General features: G+C 38.7%; 1 protein-coding gene across 1 annotated transcript; it reads right to left on the reverse strand.

Annotated features, from left to right (window-relative positions):
• Positions 1-614: 614 nt before the first annotated feature.
• Positions 615-8,630, reverse strand: LOC149240809 (eukaryotic translation initiation factor 3 subunit A-like). Its single transcript, XM_089373843.1, has 13 exons — positions 8,240-8,630; positions 5,925-6,406; positions 5,303-5,518; positions 4,855-5,223; positions 4,672-4,701; positions 3,976-4,203; positions 3,532-3,693; positions 3,167-3,391; positions 2,846-3,052; positions 2,504-2,710; positions 2,205-2,285; positions 1,883-2,084; positions 615-1,757 (listed from the first exon to the last, which is right to left on the reverse strand). The coding sequence occupies exons 1-13, from the start codon at positions 8,283-8,285 to the stop codon at positions 1,093-1,095; spliced, it is 3,120 nt and encodes a 1,039-aa protein (XP_089229969.1). The 5' UTR covers positions 8,286-8,630; the 3' UTR covers positions 615-1,092.
• Positions 8,631-26,284: the final 17,654 nt, after the last annotated feature.

Consider the following 26,284-nt stretch of genomic DNA (forward strand, 5'->3'; position numbering starts at 1 on the left):
AGAGAGACATCTCAGTGAATGGGTGGAGGGCTTCCGTTCAAGTGTGCAGTGTTCAAGAAAGGTGCAATGGACAGCAAGGGAGATCAAAATCAGCCAAGCAAGATCAAAGGATAGCTCTACAGTTTGATCGGCTGGGTCAGTTTCAAATTCTTGTTGCATGTATTTTCCTCGGTGAGTCATTATCTCAGGAAGAGAGCCCTTGTAAGTTCTGAAGTTTTTAAAATGAAGAACTGATTTGAAGGGAAGAAATATTTGTGCGCATGTGACCGTGAGATTGGTGTATTGAATTTTGCTTCCACTGATTATTTTTATGCTAAAATCCCAGCCGTGCTTTTTAGTCAGTAAATCTGCATAATATCTACCAGTTAATAAATTGCCAAGTTGCTATGGTTAGAAATTCAACATTTTATTTCTACATAACTAAAACTAAACAAATTCAATGTCAATTGTAGTCAACAAAATTGAGTAACCTACTAAATACCACCACAATGATAAACTTTGATTTTTTGTAGGCAACAAAATTGAGTAACTTACTAAATATCACCACAATGATAAACTTTGATTTTTGAGAAGAGAGCACAATCCAAAATATATCTCACAGATGCTGGAAGATCTGAAAGAAGTAGACAGAATAGTATATATTATTGCTACTTACTGCTTTTATAAAACCAGTGCCCGAATATTTGTACATCCCTTGCAATGTCCATAACAAATTTGCACGCAAGATACCAGAAGTATGTTCCCTTAATTAACAGAAAGAAGTTAAAAAAATAATATAGGTCAAAACTTAGTTCAACTACCAGAATAAAATTTTAAAAGTAACTATATTTGTATTTCTACATAGTCTTCATAGGCAAATTGAAAACTTCCAATATTCTCTGCAACCAAAAACTGACATATCTCAATTCCGTGTCACTTGAAGGCAACAAAATTGAGTACTCAACTAAATTCCATTGCTCAATATCCAGGCAAGGCCAGCTAAAAACCTGGTCCATGTAAGCCATAGTGCAGTAGGAAAGACAGCTGCATGACTTTTAAGCAGCCTGTTCCTCTACATGCCTAGGTGGCAACTAAATCTGTTCCTCCACATGCCTAAGTGGCAACTTGAGGCTTCCTCCACTTATCAGCACCTACGGATCGGTCTTCATCACGTTGCTTTTCACGGTCAGGACCACCTCCCCAACGATCACGATCATTATCCCTATTACCAAATCCACCATACTTGGGTCGTTGCCCAATAGGGGGTTGAGAATCCCGCCCACGAGGTGGCTCATATTGATTTTCACGCCTTCCAGAGAATGGAGCTTCATATTTACCCTGTGTTTGTCTTGTAGGTGGCTCATATTTACCAGGTGGAGCATACTTCTCCCTAGGAGGCACAACATCTGCTTCACGTTGTCTAGGCATGGGATTCCCATCTCTGCTGGATAAACCATGAGCTGGACTAAAAGATTGTTTAACATCATCTGAAAAAAATGATCTCCTATCATTAATATGGGTTGGTCGATCTGGGCGTCGCCAACTATCATTATCTGCTTCAATACCAACTGATTCTACTGCCTTGCGCAGAGCTCGGGGTACAAATTTGGTTGAATTTGGCTCTGAGGGTTTTATAACTCTTGGTTCTTCCTTGATCAAAGATTCTTTTCGTAGCCTCTCCTTCTCCTCCAGTTCCTTTTCACGCTGCTTCTGTTTTTCAGCAATCTCATCCAGCTTGGCTTTCTTTTCTGCATCTTGTTTGCGCTTTATTTCTTCCTCTGTAACACATTAATCTCACAAGCAACTCTAATTAACTTATGATCCTCAAAAGAAAACAAATAAAAACATAATGCATACAATCAATAGATTGTACAAAATATAGTTTGAAGTTTGAACCCCTTACCCTCACGCTTGCGAGCTTCTTCCTCTTCCTTGAGCTTGATCAACCTTGCCTCCTCCTGCCTTCTATAAAATTCCATCTTTCTGCGTAACTCCCTTTCCTGTTTTCGAATTGCTTGGAGCTCTGCAAGTCTCTCTTCTCTTTCTCGCTTCAGTCTCTCAAACTCTCCTTGGCGACGGCCAACTACTTGATTCTGAAAGATATTCTGCATTAATCATAAAAACCAAAATAACTCAGTTGCAGTTCCAGGAAGCAAAATAGATCCTGCCATAACAGCCATACATCAAACCAAAACCTCAACATAACAAAATATTAAAAACCTTACCTTATCATCTAGCATTCGGATAAGCCTATTCTTCTCCACGAGATCTGCAGCATGTTGTTGTCTGCTTTGTTCAATTGCTTGCTGCCATTACACGAGTATCATATTAGATAGACCATTCAGACAATAAAACCAAAAGACATCAATTGCTTAATTGCAAGAACTTGTATACACTAAAGCAAGATATTCAGTTCTAAATTAATCAATTCTTAAACAAGTCTCATGGACTCGTGAAATTGATTCTCATCCAACTGGTATATGATATATCATTATTAGATACAGAAAGTCAAAATCAAGCTAACCTGTTGTTGCTGTTCAAAGAATATTTCATCATCTACCAAATGTTTTCGATAGGCTGCTTCAATAAGATGGGTTTCCTCTTCTCTTTTGGCCCTTTCCAAATAATCCATAGTTTTTGCTAGTTTCTGGAGTTTACGTTCCATTTCCTGCCTTTCCTTAAGCTGCTCATTCAGCGCCTGCTCAATGAGGGTCTGCTTTGTGACCTTTTCCTGCAAGGAGAAAATAATCATAGAAAAAAAATATCACAGGTATAAGAATTCCTCTATAACCAAAAACAACTAACATTTGCAAAATTTATTTAACAGAACTACAGCATACAAGGCACATAAGTAAATGCTGCATACCCCTTCAATGGCAGTCTTTTTGCCCTTTTTCCCTTTCCTTCTCTCAGCTTCTTGAAGCAAAAGTACAGCTTCTTCCAGTTCCTTTTCTTCAATCTCCCTCCGAATTCTCTGCTCTTCTCTCTTTGTATACTCAGATGCAAGTCTTTTCTGTTCCGCTTCTTCTGTTATTCTTTGCTGCTTCAATCTCTTGGACTCTTCCTCTCGTTCCTTCACAAGACCGGTGAAAGTAAACAAATTTAGCACAAAACATTACCACAGAGAACCTCCTATAAACTGTGATATAAAAGGCTTGCACCACCAAAACAAACAAAAATGACACACCATTTCAAGCATCTGTCGTTCTTGCTCCTCCTTGCGCCTCTCAATCAAGACTTTGCGAGCAAGAAGCTTTCTATGCTCTTTCTCTATGACCTCAAGCAATACTGGGAAGTGTTGAGTTGTTTTGGGTACTTTCTCAACAGAAGGCAGTTGTATAAGACTTCTAGCCTTGTTTAACCGTTTCGCAAGAATAGCCAAATGATTACGAATCTTGTCTGACTCAAGGTCCTGCATAAATAAATTCAATGATGAGCTTATAACATGCTCACTCTAAAAAATACTCCATGCAGAAAAGCTGAATCCTCAAAATTAGCAGAAGCTATATTTTTATACAAAATATTAAAAATCAGAAAATTCGATTACTTCACCTGACTGCCAAATTGTACAATGCCTTTTAAATGGTCAATCTTCAACTGTACGAAATTGTACTTCACGGCATCCACACTAAGCCTCTCTATAACAGAAAAATCAGAAAATGGTATCATCCTTGACAGAACTGTGATTTTCATTGTTTGATACACTTGTGATACCTGGAACATGCAAGGGTTAACTTTAAAAAAAAACCAAGAATTCTGCTTTTGGAAGACAGAAGAGAGTGTATGCACTTTAACACCAAAGAGTAAGAAATAAAACAAATCCAAGATGGCATAATATAATTGAGACGAATGAACTGAACAAAGCAATAATTAAATTCCCCATAACATGTTGTAAGTTGTGTAACTCTAAAAGTTGGCCACATTTACAAATCACAAGTAGTCACACCACAGAATCATAGAAAGCATGAAACGAAAGTAGGAATTGAACCGCATCACCTGCTGTAACACTCTTAAAGTAGTTAGCCTTTCTAAAGCAGGAATGTATTGCTCCAATTGCACTTCTGGGACCGGAGAAGCTGAAGACAGTTTGTCACTAAGCTTAGAGAGCCTGCCTAGCAGTGGTTGAACTTTATCAGCAAGATCTAAAGGGTGGAAATCATTTTCCAACAGATAATACAAATCTTTCACTTCTTGCGGAACATATGTCATGACACCTTTGGAAACCTAGAATATAACAAAGATACAAGTTACCCACATAAGTACATGTTGCCAGTTTCTTTTCGTGAACCCAAAGAGCCTTTAAAGTTGGTACGATTAACTTATATCACATATCTTCAAATTGTAACTTCTATTTGAAGGCAACAGTTAACATAAACCAGCTGTTTATAAGCAATAACGGAGATATGTCAAACCAAATAGTTTGAGGGGAACACGCTTTTGAATTATTAAAAAATATGGTACAAAACTTTAGTATAAGCTATAACTGTAAGTAGATATAGTGAAAACTGTCCTAATATTGCACCACATTCTATCCAGTTATAATTGAAACCATGTAGCTTGCTAAAACACAAATCTGTACAAGCAGAGGAAGTGCTTAGCAGAATTTATGTGCGCTGACTTCTCAGCAACATCAAGGAAGGATTTTTAATTTCATGAATAAATGCTTTAACGAGCTCTATACCTATTACTTACCAATTCAGATAGAAGTGCTGAGCGTGACAACTGCCACAAAAATATATTATTAGCAGACATAATGGAAGAAAACTCCTTGAACTAAGCATAAAGCATAATACTCATATCAGAAAAAAACTATACAAATGAAAGCATCTCAAACAGTGACAGATACACTTAAGCCCTTCCATTGAAATACCCTACCACTTCTCTGGTGTCCTTTTTAGAATCCAAACTAAATCCCAAAAGACTGGCCATTCTTGAACTCCTTTCCTTCTCATTCTCCAGTTCAAAATGGTGAGCCCCATGTTTGTGATCATAGGGCATAATGGAAATGGCAGCCAACAATACCGATGATGCCATTAGCTGCAAATCCTTCTGTGCTAAGTTTTTATTGTAGCTTTTCTGGAGGATATAGAGCTTGTACCATGCATAGGCATGATACAAATGACTTTCTGATATCCAAAATATCTTTGTTAACTTTGAATAGTAAACTGCCATCATTTGAGGTTTAGGAGTCTTCTTGACCATGCACATAAGGCCATGAATATCTTCTATAGAGCGAAAAGCTTCCTACACATCATATGCCATCCATCATAAGAAATAGTATAAGGAAAAGGAAAATTAAAAATAAAAAATTTAGCTCACCAACCTGCCAGAGCTCAAGGTCAGTTGCAGCCTTCAGTTGCTCAAACCTTGTATCAAGGTAAAGATGCAAACTCTCAGGGAGATTCAGGTCAGGCCTGTCTCTTTGATCCCTGTACTTATTCAAATTCACAAGATGGTTGCGTATTATTTCACAAAGCCGACGGAACTCTGTTGTCCGTTTATATTGCAAACAGAACTGAAAGGCTCGATGTGCAGTCATCTGTCAATCCAATTAGGATTGTAGTCAGCCACACTAGAATGAAGACCTTATTCAAAACATTTTTTAACAGGCAACGAAAAGACAACACAATCCTTTTGGTTTCTATAAACAATAGCTGTTATATCCACTGCACATGCTAGGAGGAGTGCAGTATGTGTCTCTGTCATTGAAATAGAATATATAGAACAAACTCTGCCATGCCATCGAAAAACATTTAAAGCTCTTAAAACAAGACAACTCAGGATCAATCAATGTCAGTGCATCCACTGCTGCTGGGATTGGGGCAGCCTATTTGGAGTTGTTAGTGAAAGAATTAAATGGAATACATGTTAACAACCATTCCTAAAAAATTGTCCAAATTAAGCGACCGTTCCATCTATTCCAACACTATTTAATATGCACTCACCGCATATAGTGCTTCCAGCTTTGAATTGTTACGAAGTATTTCAAGTACGGTCCTATACGTTTCCCAAAGAAACTTAAACCATGGGGTAACTAGTTCCCGATCAGACCTGTCTTTGCCTTTCTCTCCACTGACATAACTGAGCATCAAGTCCTCTGGCCTCTTCTCTGCCTCTAAGTCCTCAACATCTAGAGCGATCTCAGATGCCTGTGCTTGAGCTTGGGCCTGTTCAGCCTTCTCACTAGAGAGCTGGAGGAAATACTTGATAACCTCCTCCAAGGAACTGACATTCACTTGCTGGCATACAATGCGATACTGAATAAGTCCATCCTTTGCAAACCTGCCACGCCTCATATCCACACAAAGTTCCACATATTTGAACATTATCTTTTCCAGTGTCTTTTGCCATGCTCTGTACCGCTTTGATGTTATCAAGTCATGAAGTGCCTGTAATGCTGCCTGCTTCTGGCCAACATTCATCAACTCTGCATACAGATTACAAGTTACAACAAAGCTCATTAATCTTCTATATCATTACTGAAAGAGTTAGGCACATATTTCTACATCTCCAAACAGATTACCGTCGTTTCATGCATTCACATCTAGGCACTGAGAACATGCCATTTATTTTTTATAATTATTTTTCTAAAATATTTCAACTCAGATCTGAAATAATGAGACAAGCTCTTCTTATGTATTGTTCCTTCTGTCAATGCACAAAAGAGTCGACGTTGATAATTTATTATTATTCTCCATAATCATCGAAATAATAGGAAATCAAAAAAAATTCCGGCACTCTCATGAGATAAATAATCATGACAAATCATCTAAGAATTCTTAATTTTCTATGTAAAATAAAAAAGTTCAAAGACCCTCTCATCAGTGACTGTGAGAGGAATCAGAAGAGTACATCCCTGCCAGGAAGTGTATCATTGCCCTAAGTCACACACTTCAGGTTTGAGTTCGAGTTACAGTGATTAGGTTCAATTTGAGTTCAATTTTTTCGATGAGGTTTGGATCAGGTTCACCATTAGGTTCATCTATATAATATATACATTTTCTATATATATGCTATTATGGACTTGGAAACTGCAAGGATAGGCTACAAGCTTAAGCTGTGACATGATGTTATGAGCTTGAGCTATGGACTTGGCCAATGACCTTGAGGTTTGCCGAACCTCACAAAAAAATTTAGGTTCTCCAAATTTCGAACCTCAAGGTTGAAGTTCAGAGAACCTTGTAACATAGTCTTTGCCTAAGTGGTTTTTAAGTGAAAATTCAAAACAATTGTAAAGCAATAGAAAACAAATGTGCTAGACTTGTAATAATTTTACTGTAACAATCAAAACTGTAGCTAAACAGCGATGGCATATTCCTCTCCTATTTCTGTAATCAAAAATACCATGGATCAACACAGTCATATCAACCATTAAAAACAGCATAAATTAAAATTGCTTTTCCGCAATCCAGCATAAAAAGAGAAAAATATTTTAAACAATGGGAATATGCGAAACGCAAATCAGCAAGTGCACATTATCGATAGAAACAAGTAAAACGGTTCACTTCTATGCCAACAGCACTAAATTTGATTCAAAAGCTCATTTTTTTTAGTAGAAAAAAGAAAATTAAACCAGATATGTCCTTCACGTCCGAAGTTCACTGGATTTTTAGTATGCCAAAATTCGCATGAACTAAAAAAGTGACCTCAAAGGTATAGACAAGGCTACCGAAAACAAATGCCTATACATACTACCCTGAAATGGTCCTTACAAAACTTCAAGGTCCAAAAAATCTGGCAACAAGGGTCTGCTACGAATATGAAGGGTTTAAAGCAATTTCTACGGTGAAAACTTTAAAATACCAAAGAGTCAATATCAAGTGTAAAGACAAAAAATAAAAACAATGCAACGGCGAACCTTTGCAGAAGATACTCTGAATCTTCACTGCCAATTAGCATATCTATTACATCCACATCTTAATCATGTCTTAGATGTACGGTTTTTGGAGGAAAAAATGAGAATTTCAGAAATAAAGATAGGCAATCTCGAAACCCAACCCTAGGACATGATGAACCCAGCTAGTACAAGGAAGCACAAACCCTTCTGATTCTCAGGACCCCATCTAGACGCAAAGTTCTTATAGTTTCAACACTACAAGGAAATTCCTATCCACGATTTTATCAGACCAACACTACAAGGAAATTCCTATACACGATTTTATCAGACCAAGCTGCTGAAGCTTATAAAATAATACAAATTCAATAAATGTTTGAAAAAAAAGAGTCCATGTAACGAGAAATCTCTGTAACTGATACATACCTTCGGCCCGCTTGAGAGCGTTTTCCGGCTTGGCAAAGGTCGCCATGATGATAAAACCCCGTAGAACTTAGAACACCACGAACCCGCCAACGTTATGGATAACTGCTGGGCTATTAGAAACATATAGGGGATTTCCCCAAACCCCAAATCCCAGAGCGCGAAAAAACTACCACAGCAGACTGGATAACGCAGCCTGAGACGATCTGGGGGCCTCGCCAAAGAAAACACCTGCGATTTTTGTTCCTGTGCCGTTTGGAACTTAAAGGAATCCGTGACGATTCAGGAGCACAACTCAAACCTAGCACCTTGGCTTTGTGAAGCTCCGGATTTTGTCAAAGACGTCCACTTTGGGGTCGAGTGTAAGAGAGACTTTTGCATTGGAAAGTAGAACTGAAGAAGCATAATCATAAATATATAGAATTGTCCGTAGGGTAAGTTATTAGAAGGCATTTTTCACTTTTCTCAGTGCGTTTATGGAACAGATTGTTTCTTTATTTTTTTGAAGTTAAAGATAGTTTATGGGATAGATTGTTTTTTTATTTTTTTTATTGATGTATTAGGCCTTTTTTATTTGTTAAGTTTCAAAATAAATGCTCCAAGCTTCTTGACAAATCTCTGCTAAATAGATTATCTAGCTGTCAGTATATCTGCATAACTTACGTTTTCTAAAGCCTCACATTCTAAAATAAAATGTTGAAATCTTACCTTTGGGCAAACTCTATGCTTGTGGTTTTGGCATTGATGGCGAGATGGAGACACTCCATTTATTTATTTATTTTATTGGAAATTGAATTTTAGATAAATTCTGTAGTGCTATTATTTTGTTTTATTTTATATTGTTTTATATTTTTTGGGGTTTGGAGTATGTTTTAACGCTGTTTTTGTTTGGCTAAGAGCTCGTCTTCCTCGTAACGAAATATGTTAACAGCTCAACTCTGAAATATGTTAATAGCTCAAGACTCAGAGGCATCTGAGAGGAGTGAAAACCTGCCCCTTTACGGACCAGGGCTATTCCAGGTGGCATGGTTTTCCTTGATTAACGATGATGAGTAAGCCTACATTCGCAATTGGTAGCTAGAGATTTGTCTTCAGTGTTAATTTGACAATTGAGTTATGATAGGTTTTCCCACCTATAGAAAAAAATTTGTTGTTTTATTTTAATTTTTCATTAATCACATCAATTATTTATTTCAAATTATTAATTTATTTGGAAAATTTATTATGTACTAATATTATTCATATACTTATATGGAAATTTTGATATTGGATTAGAGAGCTTACCTAGTTAGATTTATAATTTAAGTTATGGAAATATCAATATGAGATTGGAGAGCTTACATAATTAGATTATAATTTAAGTTTGATATTTTGTGGAATTTATAATATAGATTTATATGATAGTGAGTTTATTAAATTAAAATTTATTTAGAAGAACAAAAAGGTGGGTGAAGAGAAAATAGCAAAAGGATTGGATAGATTTATAGCATTAAAGGTTTAGCTTGATGATCTTATCAAAATTAGACAATGGGTAAACACTAAAGGGGAATTCAAACACTTCCTAATTTTCATTGAAGTAGCTTATGTTGGGAGGAAAACTCCTAGTCTATATAAATTTAACTTGAGTGGCCCACGGGGCGTAGAATAGACGGTGATGGGGTACATTGTTAAGTCACTCCTTGATGTGAAGGTAACTAGTTCGAAACTCTGTGAGCAAAAATCCAATCATGTTAAGGGTTGGTCTGGCTCAAGTCAAGTGCAGTCCCCTAGTGATTTTCACGGCTTAGATGCCCATGGGTCACAGTTTCTCAAGCCCCGGGTCAAGCTTGATGTAATCTCTGATGAACTCAAACCACTTAACAAACAAACAAAAACTTGAGTGGATAACAGAGGAGGACTATGTCAGATTGTTAAAAGTTTTTAGGGTTCCCTTGGATGTGTCCTTAACGGAATCAATGGTGATCCAACTAGAGAACAAACTAGAAAAAGTAAAGCAAGCCTCTATTACTTCTATTAAAGATGAGAAATTTATATATGAGGTGGAAGTAAATTAGAGGATTTATATAATAAATAAGTGGTTGGTTACCTTTCTTAAGAATTATAAGCTAAAGGCATATGTTTCAAAGAAAAGAGAAGAAGTTATAGTTGGAAAAGGAAGAACCCCATAGACTTGAGAGTAGGGTCATTTGGCTATTGAGTGGGGATAAAAATACTAAATTTTTCCATTGTTATGCAAATCACGGGAGAAACATCAATACTATTTGGAAAGTGGTGAGAAGAGATAGGCCAGTGGCCTTTAATTTTGAGAATATTGCTTAGATGGGGATAGACTATTTTACAAACATATATAATGCTAAAAGAAGAGCTATTATAGCAGAGGTAATCAAGAAGACTTCATTTTCCCTAGCCTTGTAAGTGGGGTAAAAAGGACCTATCTAATGGAAGAGGTGTCCAAGGAAAAAATGCATTTTGTGCTACAAAGTTCCCAAAAAGACAAAGGTCTAAATCTAGATGGGTGGACAATGGATTTCTTGTTAGGTTTTTTAAACATTCTAGAAGAGGAAATGTTGAGAGTGGTTGATGAATCGGGTTCCTCTAAGAAGATTATAGCACCATTTAATGTGAGTTTCATAGCCCTTATTATGGAATTTGATAACCTAGTTTCCTTTGAACAATACAAACCTATATATCAATGTAGTTGCAGTTATAGGATTCTTATAAAGGTCATTGGAAGAAGGGTTAAATGTTTATTTTCAAAGTCATTTTCAAGTGAATGGTTTGGTTTTCTAGAAAGGAGGAAGATTCAAGACGTTATTGGGGTGGCAAAAGGATGACATTAATAAATCTCGAAAGCTCAAACCTATGGTAGTAAAGGTTGACTTATCCAAGGATTATGACATGTTAGTTGGCTTTAATTAACACTAATGCTTGGGATTATGTGTCTCCTTTGTGAATTGATCATGAATTGTGTTACTACAGTTTCTTTCTCAGTGTTGATTAATGGATGCACTATTGCTTTCTTTCAGCCAGAGAGAGGATTAAGTCAAAGTTGTACTCTTTCTCCCCTTCCTTTTTTATTGTGGTAGAAGCTTTGATTAGGACCCTATTGGATGCGAAGATATCTAGTGCATTTAAAGATATTACAATTGGTATCTCTTTCACTCATCCCATTTTCTATTCATTGATGTCATCCTAATTTTTTGTAATGGGACTAGAAGAGATATGGTTAAGTTAAAAGAGATTTTAAACATGTATTATTTAGCTATTGGTGTGATGATAAATGTTAGGAAAACTACTATTTCTTTTATAGGGATTGTAGAATAGGATTTTACAATATTTTGAGGTTGAGTGGGATTTGGGCATGAAGTGTCCAGGCTTTATCTTAAAGCCAAATAATTATAAAAAAAGACTATAGATGGTTGATCACAAAGGTTGAAAAAGATAATAGATCTATGTGTCATCACTTGTTATTAATCTTGCCCTAGTAAAGTTGGTTTTACAGGCAAACCCTATGTATTGGATGTCATTAGCACAGATTCTAAGAGGTGTTCTAGAGGTGATAAGAAGGGTCAATTTTAGGTCTATCTCATTTGATTGTAAGGATATTGGAACACCCCAGTTTGATCCATGAATTAGAAATGTTTATTTGTATATACAATGAATGGACAAGGGCCAAACAATGTAATCTAAAACCATTGTACATTGAAAGTAATAAAAATAAACTACATCATCAATTGTAGACAGACTCATGGGGGGTTATGATTCCATAAGAGAGGGGGCTAAGTAGGGTCCAAGGGAAATTCTACATGCTTAGAATCCCATGCTACCTTCATAAATCATATTTTTATTGACTTTTCTGCCCATTTGACTTATTAAAACTAGTCATTGAATGCATGTAAGAGGTTGATAAAAAAATCATCTCACCTAGTCATTGAGGGTGTAACACCCCCTCCCAAGTCTACCCAAAGTAACCATGCCAATCAAGGTAAACATGAGGAGAGATGCTACTACAATTAGATTCGACCTCCTATGTCACCTTAAGGAAGTGGAATTGATGAAACATCACATACAGTCATCCAACATTATCAACGTAACCCTCAGGAGACAAGTCAGCCACTTAGACAACCTGTCCTTAGGTCCCACTGCTATTCTGTAGCGCTTAGGCCATAGGCGCTCTCATGCTATGGGAAAGGGAGAGACCAGAAACACAAATTCGCTCTCACAGGCCTGCTTGCCAACAACTGTGGACCAAAATTGCTAGTTCTATGCCAGTGATCCCAGGATTTAAGCCACTTTTCTAGCCCAAAACTTGTTGTAACTTTTGGAATTCATTAAAAACATAATAACAAAGTTGATCAATCAAAAATCACCCCTCAGGACTAGGCCTGAGCATCCCCAACTGGGACTGACATACTATCAAACACTTGGATCAATGCAACCTACAGGTCTAGGATACAAGATAGAGCATAGATGACTGAAACAACTTATGAAACATAACCAGAAGGATCACCTCCTTCTCCATTGAACTACTACATCATCAATTAGATCTTTCATCCATTCATTTAACAGTGACAAGTAAATACATGACATGAACTAGTCATTCAACCATGCTTATAACCAGCATAAAACCATATAAATATTAAAGATATGACAGCCATTAAATCCACATCTAACTCAGTGAAAAAGTTAGAGAACTTAGCTTTTATTAATCATAGGCAAATCCGACCAGGTTCGGGACTTCCACGTACCACCCGACCATAGACATGGCTTAACCAAATCTCTCGTTCAGCCAGTCACCCCCGTGCCGTATTCCAAACATGAATGTGGGATCTCATAGAACAACCAATCCAAGAACAACCAAGGGAATCCAAAGGTTAAACCACCTCCATCCTCATCAAACCGTGATCACAGTTGGACACCTAATCCTTTAAGGGTTGGTGTGGAAGTTGAACAACCAAAGGGAGTCCAAGGGACCACTTGGAATATGGATCCAAGGGTCACACCATGTACTATAAATGTATATCATTGTCAATAATAGACGTACTCTCATGCTTATCATTCACATTCTGTCTCTGCCATTGTCATGTTTAACATGGTATTAGAGCTGCAGGCGAATTTCTATCCTGCTCAAATTTGAGCCACTAATTGTGGTCTCTCTGTGCATGCCAATTCTGCAGTCCTACTGGTAGAACTGCTATTATTGTGTGCATACCTATTTCATGTTGCACACTGTCCGACTGACCTCTCTCGGCTATATTTGTGCTGGGTTCTCTTTCCACTATCTCAAATAGAAAAAAACGCACCTACACTCCTGCCTATTCTGCCCATGTTTTGCATTTCTGCAGCCTGACACATCTGCCTTCTGCCAGCACAAATTCCTGACTCTGAATGATGGTGATTCTCTACACATGACAGAATGGCTCTGTTGAATATTGATGCTGCTTTGTTGCCTCCCTCAGTGTCCGGCTATATACCACATTACGCTGAATGGTTGCGTCGAACGGTTGAGCAGAAGATGGTTGAAGTATCATTGTTAACGTTGTGTATCTCTCTGGTATCTCTCTCCCCTGGTTTGTAATATGTAATTGCATTTTTATCACGTTGTCCACACATCGATTGTGTTTGTTGCCACTCTTACCATTGTCCATTGTTTAAATGCTTGTGAAGACCACTCTTACCACTGTGTGTTGTCTAAACGCTTGTGAAGGCCGCTCTTACGTTTGTGTTTAAATGCCCATTTGCTCTGCGTCCATACGCCCCTCATACCTTGGCATCGAAGCGTTTTGTTGTGCCCATATAACACTTCCTTCCCGGTTTTAAAGCTGCTCGATGCAAACTTGAACGTTGCTCCTCACCGTATACCATGCTACCATTACATTGAATCCCGCTATGGTTAATACCTCCAAGTTAGCCATTGCATTATCTTCACCAAATCTAATAGTGGTCACCATGTCTTCCATAACCAACCTGTGACTCGAATCAAACAAACTACTCTGGTAACCCAAGAAAAGAGGGAAATCGACTGTCCATGGACTATTTGAGTTGAATCAATACAAAATAACTCATGCCAGTGCTGCGCAATTCGATTAATTGGTCAGCGACATCATTTCTTATGGATGGTTAGCTCCAAATTTCTCCAAAGTATGCAGTTGGGTCACTCCAAATTTCTTCATACTACAGGTTCCTTGTTCACATATCCTCTCTATGTACACAGTAGTTTGTTCTGCTTTGCATTCGACTGCACAGTGAAAGAAGGATAATAGCATCCATACGTGATAATACCCACCAGTTAATACTTTCTCTGCATCTTGATATTTGAAATATTTTTGAGTTCTAAATCGGTAATATGAATATTCTTTGCCCAAAAATAAAAACCTCCACCGCATAAAAAAATATACAGAAATAATTTCTTGTATATTGATCGAGAAATACTGGACATGCTAATCACATCCGTGACTTGGGCTCATCATCAACTCCTTACCATCTAAGATAGATCAGCAGCCTTGTGTTCAATGTGAAGGGTTCAAGCCCAAGAGCATGTTGTTGCCAAAGGGCAAGTAGACCACATTAAGGCCCCAAGAAAGGGTGGAAGCAATCTCCTTGGCAGCCTCGATACGCCTGAGCTCAATTAGTCCTAGTCCCACAGCAGACGTGGCTAGGGAAATAAGCTTAGCAGCCTCACTCTCCCATTTGATTTAGGTCCTTCAGAAGTTGAACAAAATCACGATGAGAGCCTTGCGAATGTTTTCGCCAGTGGGCCTCATATTACGCAACTCGCCCGAATCGATGAGGAGATGAATGTTATCTTGGGGAAATCCATAATGATCAATCAGCATGTCTCGCATCCTCAGTGCGTCTTGAACGCATCCGTGAAGTTCATATACGGTATTGGGATAATCGCAACCCACCAGCATAGCGTACTTGTTTGGCATGGTGTTTATTTCTCTCACTACTCTTTCTCTGAAAAACAAAAGAGAAGAAGCACTCGATCCTTACTGCACAAGTTTTTCACTATCTGGACAAGTTATTTGGAAGGGAAATAGTACGATTTATACAAGTTGATCGAGCTCTCCATATGTCTTGGTCTGTATTTGTGCATTGATCAGTTTTAAGTGTAATTTTGACAATGGATAAGGTAGCCAGAATTGGTGAAGTATTAGAGTTCTTAAAAACTCTGATACATTCCTTTGATCATGATATAGTAAGAATCAACAAAGCTTCTCTTGTTGACATTCGAACCTACTTACATAATGCACAGGAAAATATTGATTTTTTGCAACTAGAATCTCAGTTCCAGCGAGATGAGCTTCAACAAATTTGTCATTCTAAATTGTTTTCTACTCAAAATAATTCTCTGTTCAAGGTTAAAACAAACACCCATCAACAACTAGCAAATGATAAAATCACTAAGGTTGAGGAAGATTCACATTCAATGCCTAATGCAACAACAAATTTGCATGCAAAAGAAGAAATTCAGTCTGCACTTCCCAAGCCAATCATCAGACCTTGGGAAGAGCTTGTCCATAACAGGCACAGAACAGGTCTTGGATATGAGAAGGACGTGTCCTTTCATATTCCAAATTACTCAAAGCCCATTTAGTTTCAGAGTGTTGGATTCCTTTGTGACAGTTCACCTTCAGTTGTTCCAGATTCTGCTCCTCTTCCATAGCAACAACAATAGATTGTGAAATGCCAACACTGTGACCGAGTTGGCCATGTGAAAGATCAATGTTTTGATCTTCATCCATGTAAGCACTGTCATAAAACCAGTCATTATTCAAACAGATGCTTCAGAAACAAACCTCCTGCAAGAACAAAGATTCATCTTGGATGGATCACTTCTTGGAAATGGGCTTCAACAGCCAAGAAGATATTTCACTCATACAACATGATTTGTTCTCGAATATTGAACAGTCTTGCAGTTGAGTTTTCTTCATCATCTCACCTTGTATCTGACAGGGGGGAAGTGATGGTCATCTACAAGCTTCAAAGCCACATCAAGCGAGCTTGAGCCACAACCTGCCATACCAGATTTAGAGTTGTAGCAAGACAAAGATGCCCCTGAGCATGCCTTCAGTTGGTGATGCCTCTTCAGAGAATTGGCAACACTTCCTCTTGTAGAAGACTTTAGCTTCTTGCCAGTTTTGGAAGAGTTCTAGGAATTGCATTAATCATTCCAGAGTTGCTAGTAATCCTTAAACCATCACAGGTTGAGACCTCCCTTTTCAAGTTGAGGTTCTCCCTTTTATGTAGGGTGAGACCTCCCTTTCATGGTTGAAGGTTTCCCTCTTCAAAACATCAGGAGCACTTCCTCTAACAGAAGACCTGAGCTTCATGCCAGACTTGGAAGAGTTCAGGGAACTTCACTAAGCATTCCAGTGTTGGTGGTCATCCTTAAACCACCTCCCTTGATACCAACATTTTAGAGAGCACATTTAGCCTAGTGCTGCCATGCATTTTTGCACATTTTGTATTACAACTCTCTTCTTGGACTCATACATAACCCTTCAGATTAAAGGGGGAATGTTGGACACCTAATCCTGTAAGGGTTGGTGTGGAAGCTGAACAACCAAAGGGAGTCCAAGGGACCACTTGGAATATGAATCCAAAGGTCACACCATGTACTATAAATGTATATCATTGTCCATAATAGGTGTACTCTCATGCTTATCATTCACATTCTGTCTCTGCCATTGTCATGTTTAACAATCACACCAAAACCGGTGCTTCGATCACAACCGAACCAAACTTGGAATGCCATCCGGAATCCATCATTATCCTTGAGACATTTTCCGTCTCCTTGTCTCTCAAGCTTTACTGCAATCCAAACCTAGATCACTAGGCCCTAAACCGAGACAGCTCCCTCAAGCTTTGCCGTGTATCCCGCCAAAACCAGTCAAGGGGTTCCTAGGCCTTTGGGAATGAACCTTGAGACCACCTCTACCTTGGATTCTGAAATCCATTCGGCAATTCCAAAGCTCAAAAATTGAAATAAACATCCCAACATACCATGGCATCTGGAAAAAAGGCTAGGCTAGGCTAAAATCCACTGTCATCACCCAGCAAAACCATGTCATCGACAATAAGAGAACCATACACCAACATGCAAAGCCATGCATGTCCAAACCAGCTAGGAAATCACACATGCAAAAGGTTACCTGCAAGTATTCCTGCTAAAATTGCTTGAGTCTTGCTTTCCTTTCCTTGATCCTTGTTTGGTTTTCCTTTCCTTTCCTTGATCCTTGTCTGATTTTCCTTTCCTTTCCTTGCTTTCCTTGCCTTTCTCCAAACTAGAGTGCTCCAAGAAAACTCTAAGTGACCAAGAGTGAGAGAGAGAGAGAGAATAATGAGAGAGCTCCAAACTTGAACTGACAAAAGCCATGAATTGGTCCTCAAAAGCCTTTTTATGCATGAGACCTCTAATTTCTTCATTTTCCATTATTTTCCTTCAATTTCCTCCTCACATGCAACCTGTGACCTTTCACCTTACTTTTCTCCCAATTTCCTTTATTTTCATAAATAAATGTGCCAAAAATACATTTTTTCCTTTTAATGCCTTTGCCAATTTTCCTTAGTCAAAACACACATCCAGTGATTCCCACTAGGATATATTTGCATAATATTTAGCTTGGAATACGTCTCTCTTACCCGTGGTCTTATTTTGCCTTTATTAACTTTTATTACATGAACTTTTCAAAAGGGTTGTTACAGAAACCTCCCCCTTGGGGAACACCGTCCTCGGTGTTAAACCACACCAAGACCCCAACAAAACCGTTGAAAAGCAAACATATTGCCTATGGAGCTTTATAGCTTAGCTCGTTGCAGTGTTTACAATGAAGAACCTGCTCAAAAGCAAAACATCATGACAACATGACAAGATAATAACCATACCGCTTATTGGAGCTTTATAACTTAGCTCATGGTGGTATTTACATCCATATACATATACATATACAAATATCAAAACATCAGCAAAACATATGCCAAACATAAACCAACATCAAACCAAAATTGCCTTGCTTCAACTGGCAAATAATGAAGGATATAGGGCCCGTATCTGATCCGCCATCTCCAATGTAGCTTCTTCAGGCCCAAAGTGCTCCATTGCACTTTAACTTGCTCTATGACTATGTTCCTTAGCATGAGATGCTTCCGCTGCAATATGCATTGAGGCTTTGGTTGGAACTCTCCTTCTTGCTCCACCTACAATACAAACCAATCAATAACATTATCAACATCCTTTATATACTTCTTAAGCAATGAAATATGGAAAACATCATGGACTTTCATTGTTGGAGGCAGTGCAAGTCGATATGCCACTGGTCCAATCCTCTTAAGGATCTCAAAAGGCCCGCAATACCGTGGTGCCAACTTGGCACATGAACCAATCCTCAAAGAGGTTTTCTTAGGCTTGATGCACAAATGCACATGCTCCCCAACATGAAACTCTTTGAAAACCCTGTGCTGATCCACATAACTCTTCTTTCTATCTTGTGTCACATTTAGATTCTTCTTTATAACCTGCATTTCCTACTCCATGTCCATCAACATGTCCGATCCAATAAGTACCATGTTCATTTGATCACTCCAGCTAATGGGAGTGTTACAACTCTGTCCATACAATGCCTCGAAAGGACTCATCCTCAATGAATCTTGATAACCATTATTGTATGCAAACTCCACCAATGGAAGATACTCCTCCCATTTCCTCTATTGGTGCATCACGTACATCCTCAAAATATCTTCCAAGATCATGTTGACCCTCTCTGTCTGACCATCTGTCTGCGGATGATAAGTCGTACTGAAGACCAACTCTGTACCCAAGCAGGCAAATAGATCCTTCCAAAACTTGCAAGTGAACTTTGCATCCTTGTCCGACACAATCTTCTTTGGAACACCATGTAGTCTCACTATCTCTCTAATGACCACCTATGCCACCTTAGTGGCTGAATATGTAGTCTTCACTAGAATGAAATGAGCTACCTTGTTCAACCTGTCGACCACGACCATAATATAATCATGTTTCTTCACTGTCCTTGGAAGACCTATGATGAAATCCATGGAAATAACCTCCCATTTCCATTCCGGAATCACAATAGGTTGTAGTAGACCACCTGGATGCTTGCATGTTGCCTTTAATTGCTGACAGTCTAAACATCTAGCCACGAACTCTTCCACTTCCTTCTTCAAATTCGGTCAATAGTAAAACTTCTTCACTGTTGTCAATGTCTTCTGATATCCTAGATGACCTAAATATTGTTTCACATGAAACTCCCTCAAGATAAGCTTCTTGAGATCACTGCAATTCAACACATAGATCATGTCTTGAAACCTCACCAAGCCATTTGTCATGAGATGATAGTCTACATCCTGATTCCCTATACCTGTACTTGCACATGTACATGTGCCTGTACTCTATTGTAACCTGTGCATAATCTCCATGTATTTGTCATCCCATTGTCTTGCCTGCAAGATCCTATCTTGTAACTTTATCCCATAAGAGCATATAGCTGTTATATTATTTACATGTACCTTCCTACTAAGAGAATCTACAACCTGATTCTCCTTCCCTTTGATGTATCTAATCTCAAAGTCAAACTCACTAAGGGTAGCCAACCATCTAGCTTGCCTGACATTTAGATTTGGTTGGTCAAACAAATACCTCAACCCACTGTGATCGCTCATCAATGTAAACCTCCTGCTGAGAAGATAATGTCTCCACATCTTCAATGCATGTATAATCGCTTCTAGCTCAAGATCATGCATTGGATAGTTCTGCTTGTACTCATTCAGTTTCCATGACTCATAGAACACTACCTGTCCTTCTTGCATGAGAACTCCACCAAGTCCCCTCTTGCAAGCATCTGTACACACTACAAACTCTGTGTCTGGATCCGCAATCTTTAGCACTGGTGCATGTGTCAACAGTTGCTTAAGCTGCTCAAAACTATCTTCACATTCCACCGTCCATTCAAACTTCTTACCTTTCCACTGCAATGATGTGATAGGATATGCAATGCATGAGAAGTTCCTGATGAACCTCCTATAGTAACCTGCCAATCCCATGAATGATCTCACCTCATCTACATTCTTAGGAGTTACCCATTACATGATGGCCCTATCTTTTTTGGATCTACTGCTATGTCGTCCTTGGAGACAACATGCCCCAAGTAATGTACCTCAGTCTGAAAGAAGTTTCACTTGCTAAGCTTAGCATACAACTAATGCTCTCTTAGCAATCTCAACACTGCTGCTAAATGTTCGGCATGTTCTTCCTCATTCTTAGAATATACCAGTATGTCATTAATGAATACAATAACAAACTTGTCCAAATAAGGATGCAACACACTATTCATCAAACACATGAATGTAGTTGGAGCATTAGTCAAACCGAATGGAACAACAACAAACTCATAATGTCCATACCTATTCTTGAACACAACCTTGAAAATATCCTCTTCCTTGATGTGTACCTGATGGTATCCTAATCTAAAGTCGATTTTAGAGAACATTGATGCTCCCTTTAGCTGATCAAACAAATCATCAATCCTCGACAATGGGTACCTGTTCTTAATCGTTACCTTGTTCAGCTGCCTGTAATCAATGCACAATATGAGAGTACCATATTTCTTCTTTATGAACAACACTGGTGCGCCACAAGGTGATACACTGGGTATGATGTATTCTTTGTCCAACATTTCCTTTAGCTGCAACTTCAACTCTACCAACTCAGGTGTGCTCATCTTGTAAGGTGCTTTCGATGTTGGAGCTGCCCCTAGCACTAACTCAATATAAAAGTCTACCTCCCTGTGAGGTGGCAACTCTGTAATGTCCTCAGGGAATACATCCTGAAACTACTGCAAAACTAGGTACTTGCTTAACACATCCACATCCTCAAGCTCCTTACCCTTCTCATTGAAAATGTGTACTACAAATATCGCACAACCTTTTCTGCAACTACGCTTAGCCTGCATAATGGTAACCATCCTCACTGATGTAGGCTTCTTCTTTCCCTGCAAGGTCCTCTTTTCCCCACTATCATCCACACACTCAATGGCCTTGTCAAAGCAATCCACTTTGGTTTTGTGAAGGTATAACCAATCCATACCCAAAAGCATACTATACAATCCCAATGGCAATACATTCAAATGCGTTGTTGTAGGCATACCATTTAACTCAAATGTACAAGCTCTTACCCAATGGTGAACTCGCTTCTTTGTACTTGTAGCCAACTGTACCAACCAAGATTTTGCATGCACTTCTTTTCTCAAACCACAATTATCCACCAGGTCAGGATTAATATAACTATAGTTAGATTCAGGATCAATCAAAATAGAAACAACTTGATCACAAATCTTACCGTTCATATCAATGATCGATGCCTGATGATCCGCCTGCCTGTTGTCCACAACTACATAAATCTAAGGAATGTTATGACCAACATCACCAACTGTATGTGCCTCCCGAGCACTGCAAATCTGGGGTCTATGACCACTCTCATACTACAGACAATCCCTCTTATGATGATCCTTACCACATATCCAACACTGCAATGGTTCCCTACCACCTCCTCTAGCCTATTAGTCTACATGTCCCTTCTCAGTTGTATTGAATATCTTGTAAGGAACTGCATTATCTTTCTCACTTGCATCTTGAGGTCTTCCTCACTTTGGTGGCCATTTTCCTTTAGCTTGGTCATTTCTCTTCAAGTCTTGTTTCGACTCAACTTTGTGCTTCGATTGCTCATAACAATACTTCAACTTTTGGATGGCCTCCTCCAACAATCTAGGCTCACTGAACTCTATCTGGTCTTTGTATGCAACTGGAAATCCACTGATGAATCTCTCAACCTCTACCTTATCCTCTCTGAGGTAAGGCACATATCTCAACAACTCCAAAAGTCTACTAGTATACTCCTCATATGTCATAGAACCCATCTGCAATTCATAAAACTCCTTAGCTTTGTCATCATAATACCTCTCAAACAAGTACTTCTTCTTGAAGAGCCTTTCGAATGCATGCTAAGTCAAATCATCCTCATGTATGTCCTTGACATTATTCGTGTCTTCCCACCAAATATTTGCTTTACCTTTGAGACTGAAAAGGGTTATCCTTGCTTTCATGTTTTCTGAGTAATCATGCAATCTAAATAATTTCCTCATGCCAAGCAGCCAAGCCTCCACATCTTGTGATTTCTTCATCTCTCCATCAAAGGTAGGTGGCTTTGCCTTCTTGAACTCATCTAGCAAGTATCCCATATCATTTCTCTTGTACAGATGATAATGGTGACGATCATGATGTCTATCAAAACCAGAACTAGAGTAATACTTGTGTTTGTCACCCCTCCTATACGGAGTGTCCAACATCCTGCCATCTCTTATAGTGTCATATCTATTTGACCTATGTGTACTTGAGATCTACTGCCATATGCCCCATTAGTTTTGTCCTCATGTCCATCACTGATCCGAAGAGGTCTTTGTCGTTGCAAATCTGACAAACTCTGAAGTAATATCGCATCCACCTCTGCTTGTTTCTCTTGTGCCTTCATGATTTTGTCATTGTCTTCTTTGCAACTCCTTATTTCTTCCCGCAAGATTCTCAATGTGTCTACCATGTCAGAAGAATGCCCCACACCACGCTGCCCATCTGATGCATAGGGAGATTCTATGTAGTCTACCACCTTGCTAGCCATCTGATCTCTTTTCTGCAAGGCATACTATTTCAGCTAAACCAAGTCACCATAAATCAACATACCTTAGCATAACTCGGGGAGGATACCTTATCTGCAAGATCATCAAATCAGTGTGATGCATGTACAACATAACCATAATAACATATATGTATATATCAATAAGTGCATCGATGCATAATCATCATACTAACTAGGGTCCAGTCATCAATGCAAGGCCATATTAACAATGCATATTATGAATTCATGCATGAAAACAACCATTACTCTAGTATACACATTGCCTCATGCAACTCTCCACCTACATAAGCAATGCCTAATCAACCACACATACGCATAACTGCATGTAGTCGAGCATAAGCGATCAATTCTTGTAATCAACCTACAAGACTGATGCATGTAATAAAATAACCAAGAATCCAACCCAACGTATAAGGATGTAATCAAGCTGCATATAATTGTATAACTAGTCATATACTCATGATGATGCATTCCATAAAATCGACATCAAGTTCCTCATGATAACCTTACTACTACCATGATCAATATGATGCAGTGCAATAATCACATGGAACACAAGTGTAAGAGCCACACACACAACTGACATGCATGCATGACCAACACATTCACCCATATTTGTAGCACCATATATGACCCAAAGAGAGTGCAAGCATGCTCTGATACCAATATGTAAAACCCCCTCCCAGGTCTACCCAAAGTAACCATGCCAACTAGGGTAAACTTGAGGAGAGATGCTACTATAATCAGATTCGACCTCCTATGTCACCTTAAGGAAGTGGAATCGACAGAACATCACATATAGTTATCCAACATCATCAACATAACCCTTAGGAGATAAGTCAACCACTCAGATAGCCTATCCCTAGGCCCCACTACTATTCTGCAACTCTTAGGCCATATTCGCTCTCATGCTATGGGTAAGGGAGTGACCAGAAACCCAAAGTCGCTCTCACACGCCTGCCTGCTAGCGATTGTGGACCAAAGTTCCTAGTTCTGTGCCAACGACCCCGAGATTTAAGCCACTTTTCTAGCCTAGAATCCTGGCCTCTACCGAGAACTTGTGGTAACTTCCAGAATTCATTAAAAACATAATAACAATGCTGATAAATAAAAAATCACCCTCAGGATGTTAGGGTCCCACCCTAACCCCCTTATTTATGTAATAGGATCGAGTCATAGTTATAGTTAAGTAAAGAGTCAATAAAGCCCATATTAATAATTGTAAGTGGTTAACTCGCATTTAATGACGGGACCACAGTTAGTTGCAAATGGGCCATGGTATTAGATAAATGGTATTAATAAGAACCATGGTATTGCCCCATGGTATTGCATGTATAAATCCTATATAAAGGATATAGACTCCCTGCGAGGAGCATCGTGTCTTATTTTGTAATCGAGCTCAGCTCTATTGGAGGTTGCCCCCTCGAAGAGGCAAGTGAACTTTGTTTTCTAAATAATAAAATACTTGTTGTTATTGCTCTTGTTCTATGTTCTGGGTATATTTTTTCGGATATTTGGTATTCTAGTATCGTCTTGCAAGATTAAGAACATAACAAGTGGTATCAGAGCGCTTTCTAGGGCCAGTGGGATCTCCATTTTTTAGCAATTTTTTTTGTTTTTTTTGGCTAGAGACGTGTTCCGGCGTCTTTAAACCACGGGATCTGTCATTGAGCACATAAGCCTGCGGATTTGGGGAGGCATGCACGCAGGAAATACAAGAGGTGGTCACGCTTGTTGGACTCCCTTGTAACCCCTATGGGTACCCCTTCGAGTAGTAGCGCATTAGACAGAACCGCACACGGACTGTCTTCCAAGTACCTTCTGGGTATATCGGAAGTCCCCTAGCTCCCTTGAAACCTCGCCATAGATAAACTATCAGTTGTCTTGCTGCTACAGTACACCGAGAACAGCACTCGGAGAGATTACTCGCCCATACGATAGGTGTTTGGTCAATTTAGTGTTGTCTAAATTGCTATCATAAATTGTCAACCCGGGGCTCGTAAGCTGATGAAGTGAAGTGTACAATATATACTTAAGCGGCCTTTTCTAGTTCTTTTTGTCGTTTTTTAGTTCATGTGTCACTTATCTTCCTAATGTGATGTGATGGAGTTATAAACAAATGAGTGAGTGTGTGTGCATATGGTGGTTTCTAAATGCTTCTTGAACTTTTTAAAGAGAAAGCTTGAAAAGTGACTTGCAATGGAATTGAAACTTCAAATGAAAGCAAAGCATTAAACAAAGTGACTAATGGCACTAGTCCACTATCTATGCTGCTGATAAGAACAAAAATAGCATCTATGTTAACTCAATGGAAAGTGAAAAACACTACTTTAACTGCAAAACTTAAATGACAAATCATAACACTTCATTCTTCCTTAACTTTCTGCCTCTAGCTGAAATTGTTCATGTGAAAAATAGTTAAGAAGGAATCAATAATATGAGTCCAAAAGCTAATCAAACCAAACTGCCACTCAATGATATTTTGGTCCAATAAAGGTTAGTCAATTATGATGAGAAGACCATCAAAAGGTTAGTAAGCAACTTGTCAAAAACTTGATAAAGTAAACTAGCAATAAAACTAAGTAAGCAAGGTAAAAATCAGCAGCTAAGACAAGACAACTTCAAATACCATCAGTGATAAAAAGAAATAAAAACACACTATCCCGGGCTCCTAACACACCTGCATAAACAAACTAATCAGTTCTGAAAAGTGCTGGAAATGTAAAGGCATGAAATCAAACTGTACATTATTATACATGTTCAAAGAAATGAAAAACTGCAGAAATCAAACTATACATTATTGTACATGTGAAACTGAAAACAAAGAAAGGCAGGAAAATAAAGTTAAATGCTACTGTACATAGGTTGTGGCAGATGGGGGCCCTCCATCCACTCAACCAGCTAAAGATCAGCTACGTAGAGATGAACAGGAACAGTCTTCTTATATTAAATCAGCATGTCAAAATACAGTGAAAAAGTGCTGTAAAAACAGTCTTTAAAACAGAGTTTGGTAACCAAAATAATTACAGCAATTACAATATTAAAAAGCTAATCTCTAAGCGTTGGCAAACGCTTTATTTATAGGCATAGGGACAAACTGTCCTCTGCGTAAACTAAGCAACTACAGTCTTGACTAATTAACTATGCAGCAACACGCAGGCAACTCCGTGCACGTTTGGAGGAAACGGTCATCATGGGGAGTAAATCTATGGTTAGATCTTGTCCCTTGCTGTCTTCGTGGCATGGAGGAAGTGCCAGCTGTGGTTCTGTGTCTCATTTGCTCATGCAGAGGCGTGCCACCGCTTGGAACCTTGCTGTTTGACCGTGGTTACATCTGC

Source organism: Pinus tabuliformis, chromosome 8 (genome assembly GCF_031772625.1).
Source record: "Pinus tabuliformis cultivar Carrire ecotype Pingquan chromosome 8, CPIR1, whole genome shotgun sequence".
In the NCBI taxonomy this organism is placed as follows: domain Eukaryota; kingdom Viridiplantae; phylum Streptophyta; class Pinopsida; order Pinales; family Pinaceae; genus Pinus; species Pinus tabuliformis.

What these genes read in the sequence shown, in the direction of transcription:
- LOC149240809 (XM_089373843.1), bottom strand. Translation starts at nt 8,285, where the DNA reads ATGGCGACCTTTGCCAAGCCGGAAAACGCTCTCAAGCGGGCCGAAG. An exon ending in AGCTGGAAGCACTATATGCG is followed by an intron (nt 5,519 to 5,924) that starts GTGAGTGCATAT and finishes TTGGATTGACAG; the next exon opens with ATGACTGCACATCGAGCCTT. An exon ending in TCCGAATGCTAGATGATAAG is followed by an intron (nt 2,085 to 2,204) that starts GTAAGGTTTTTA and finishes TGATTAATGCAG; the next exon opens with AATATCTTTCAGAATCAAGT.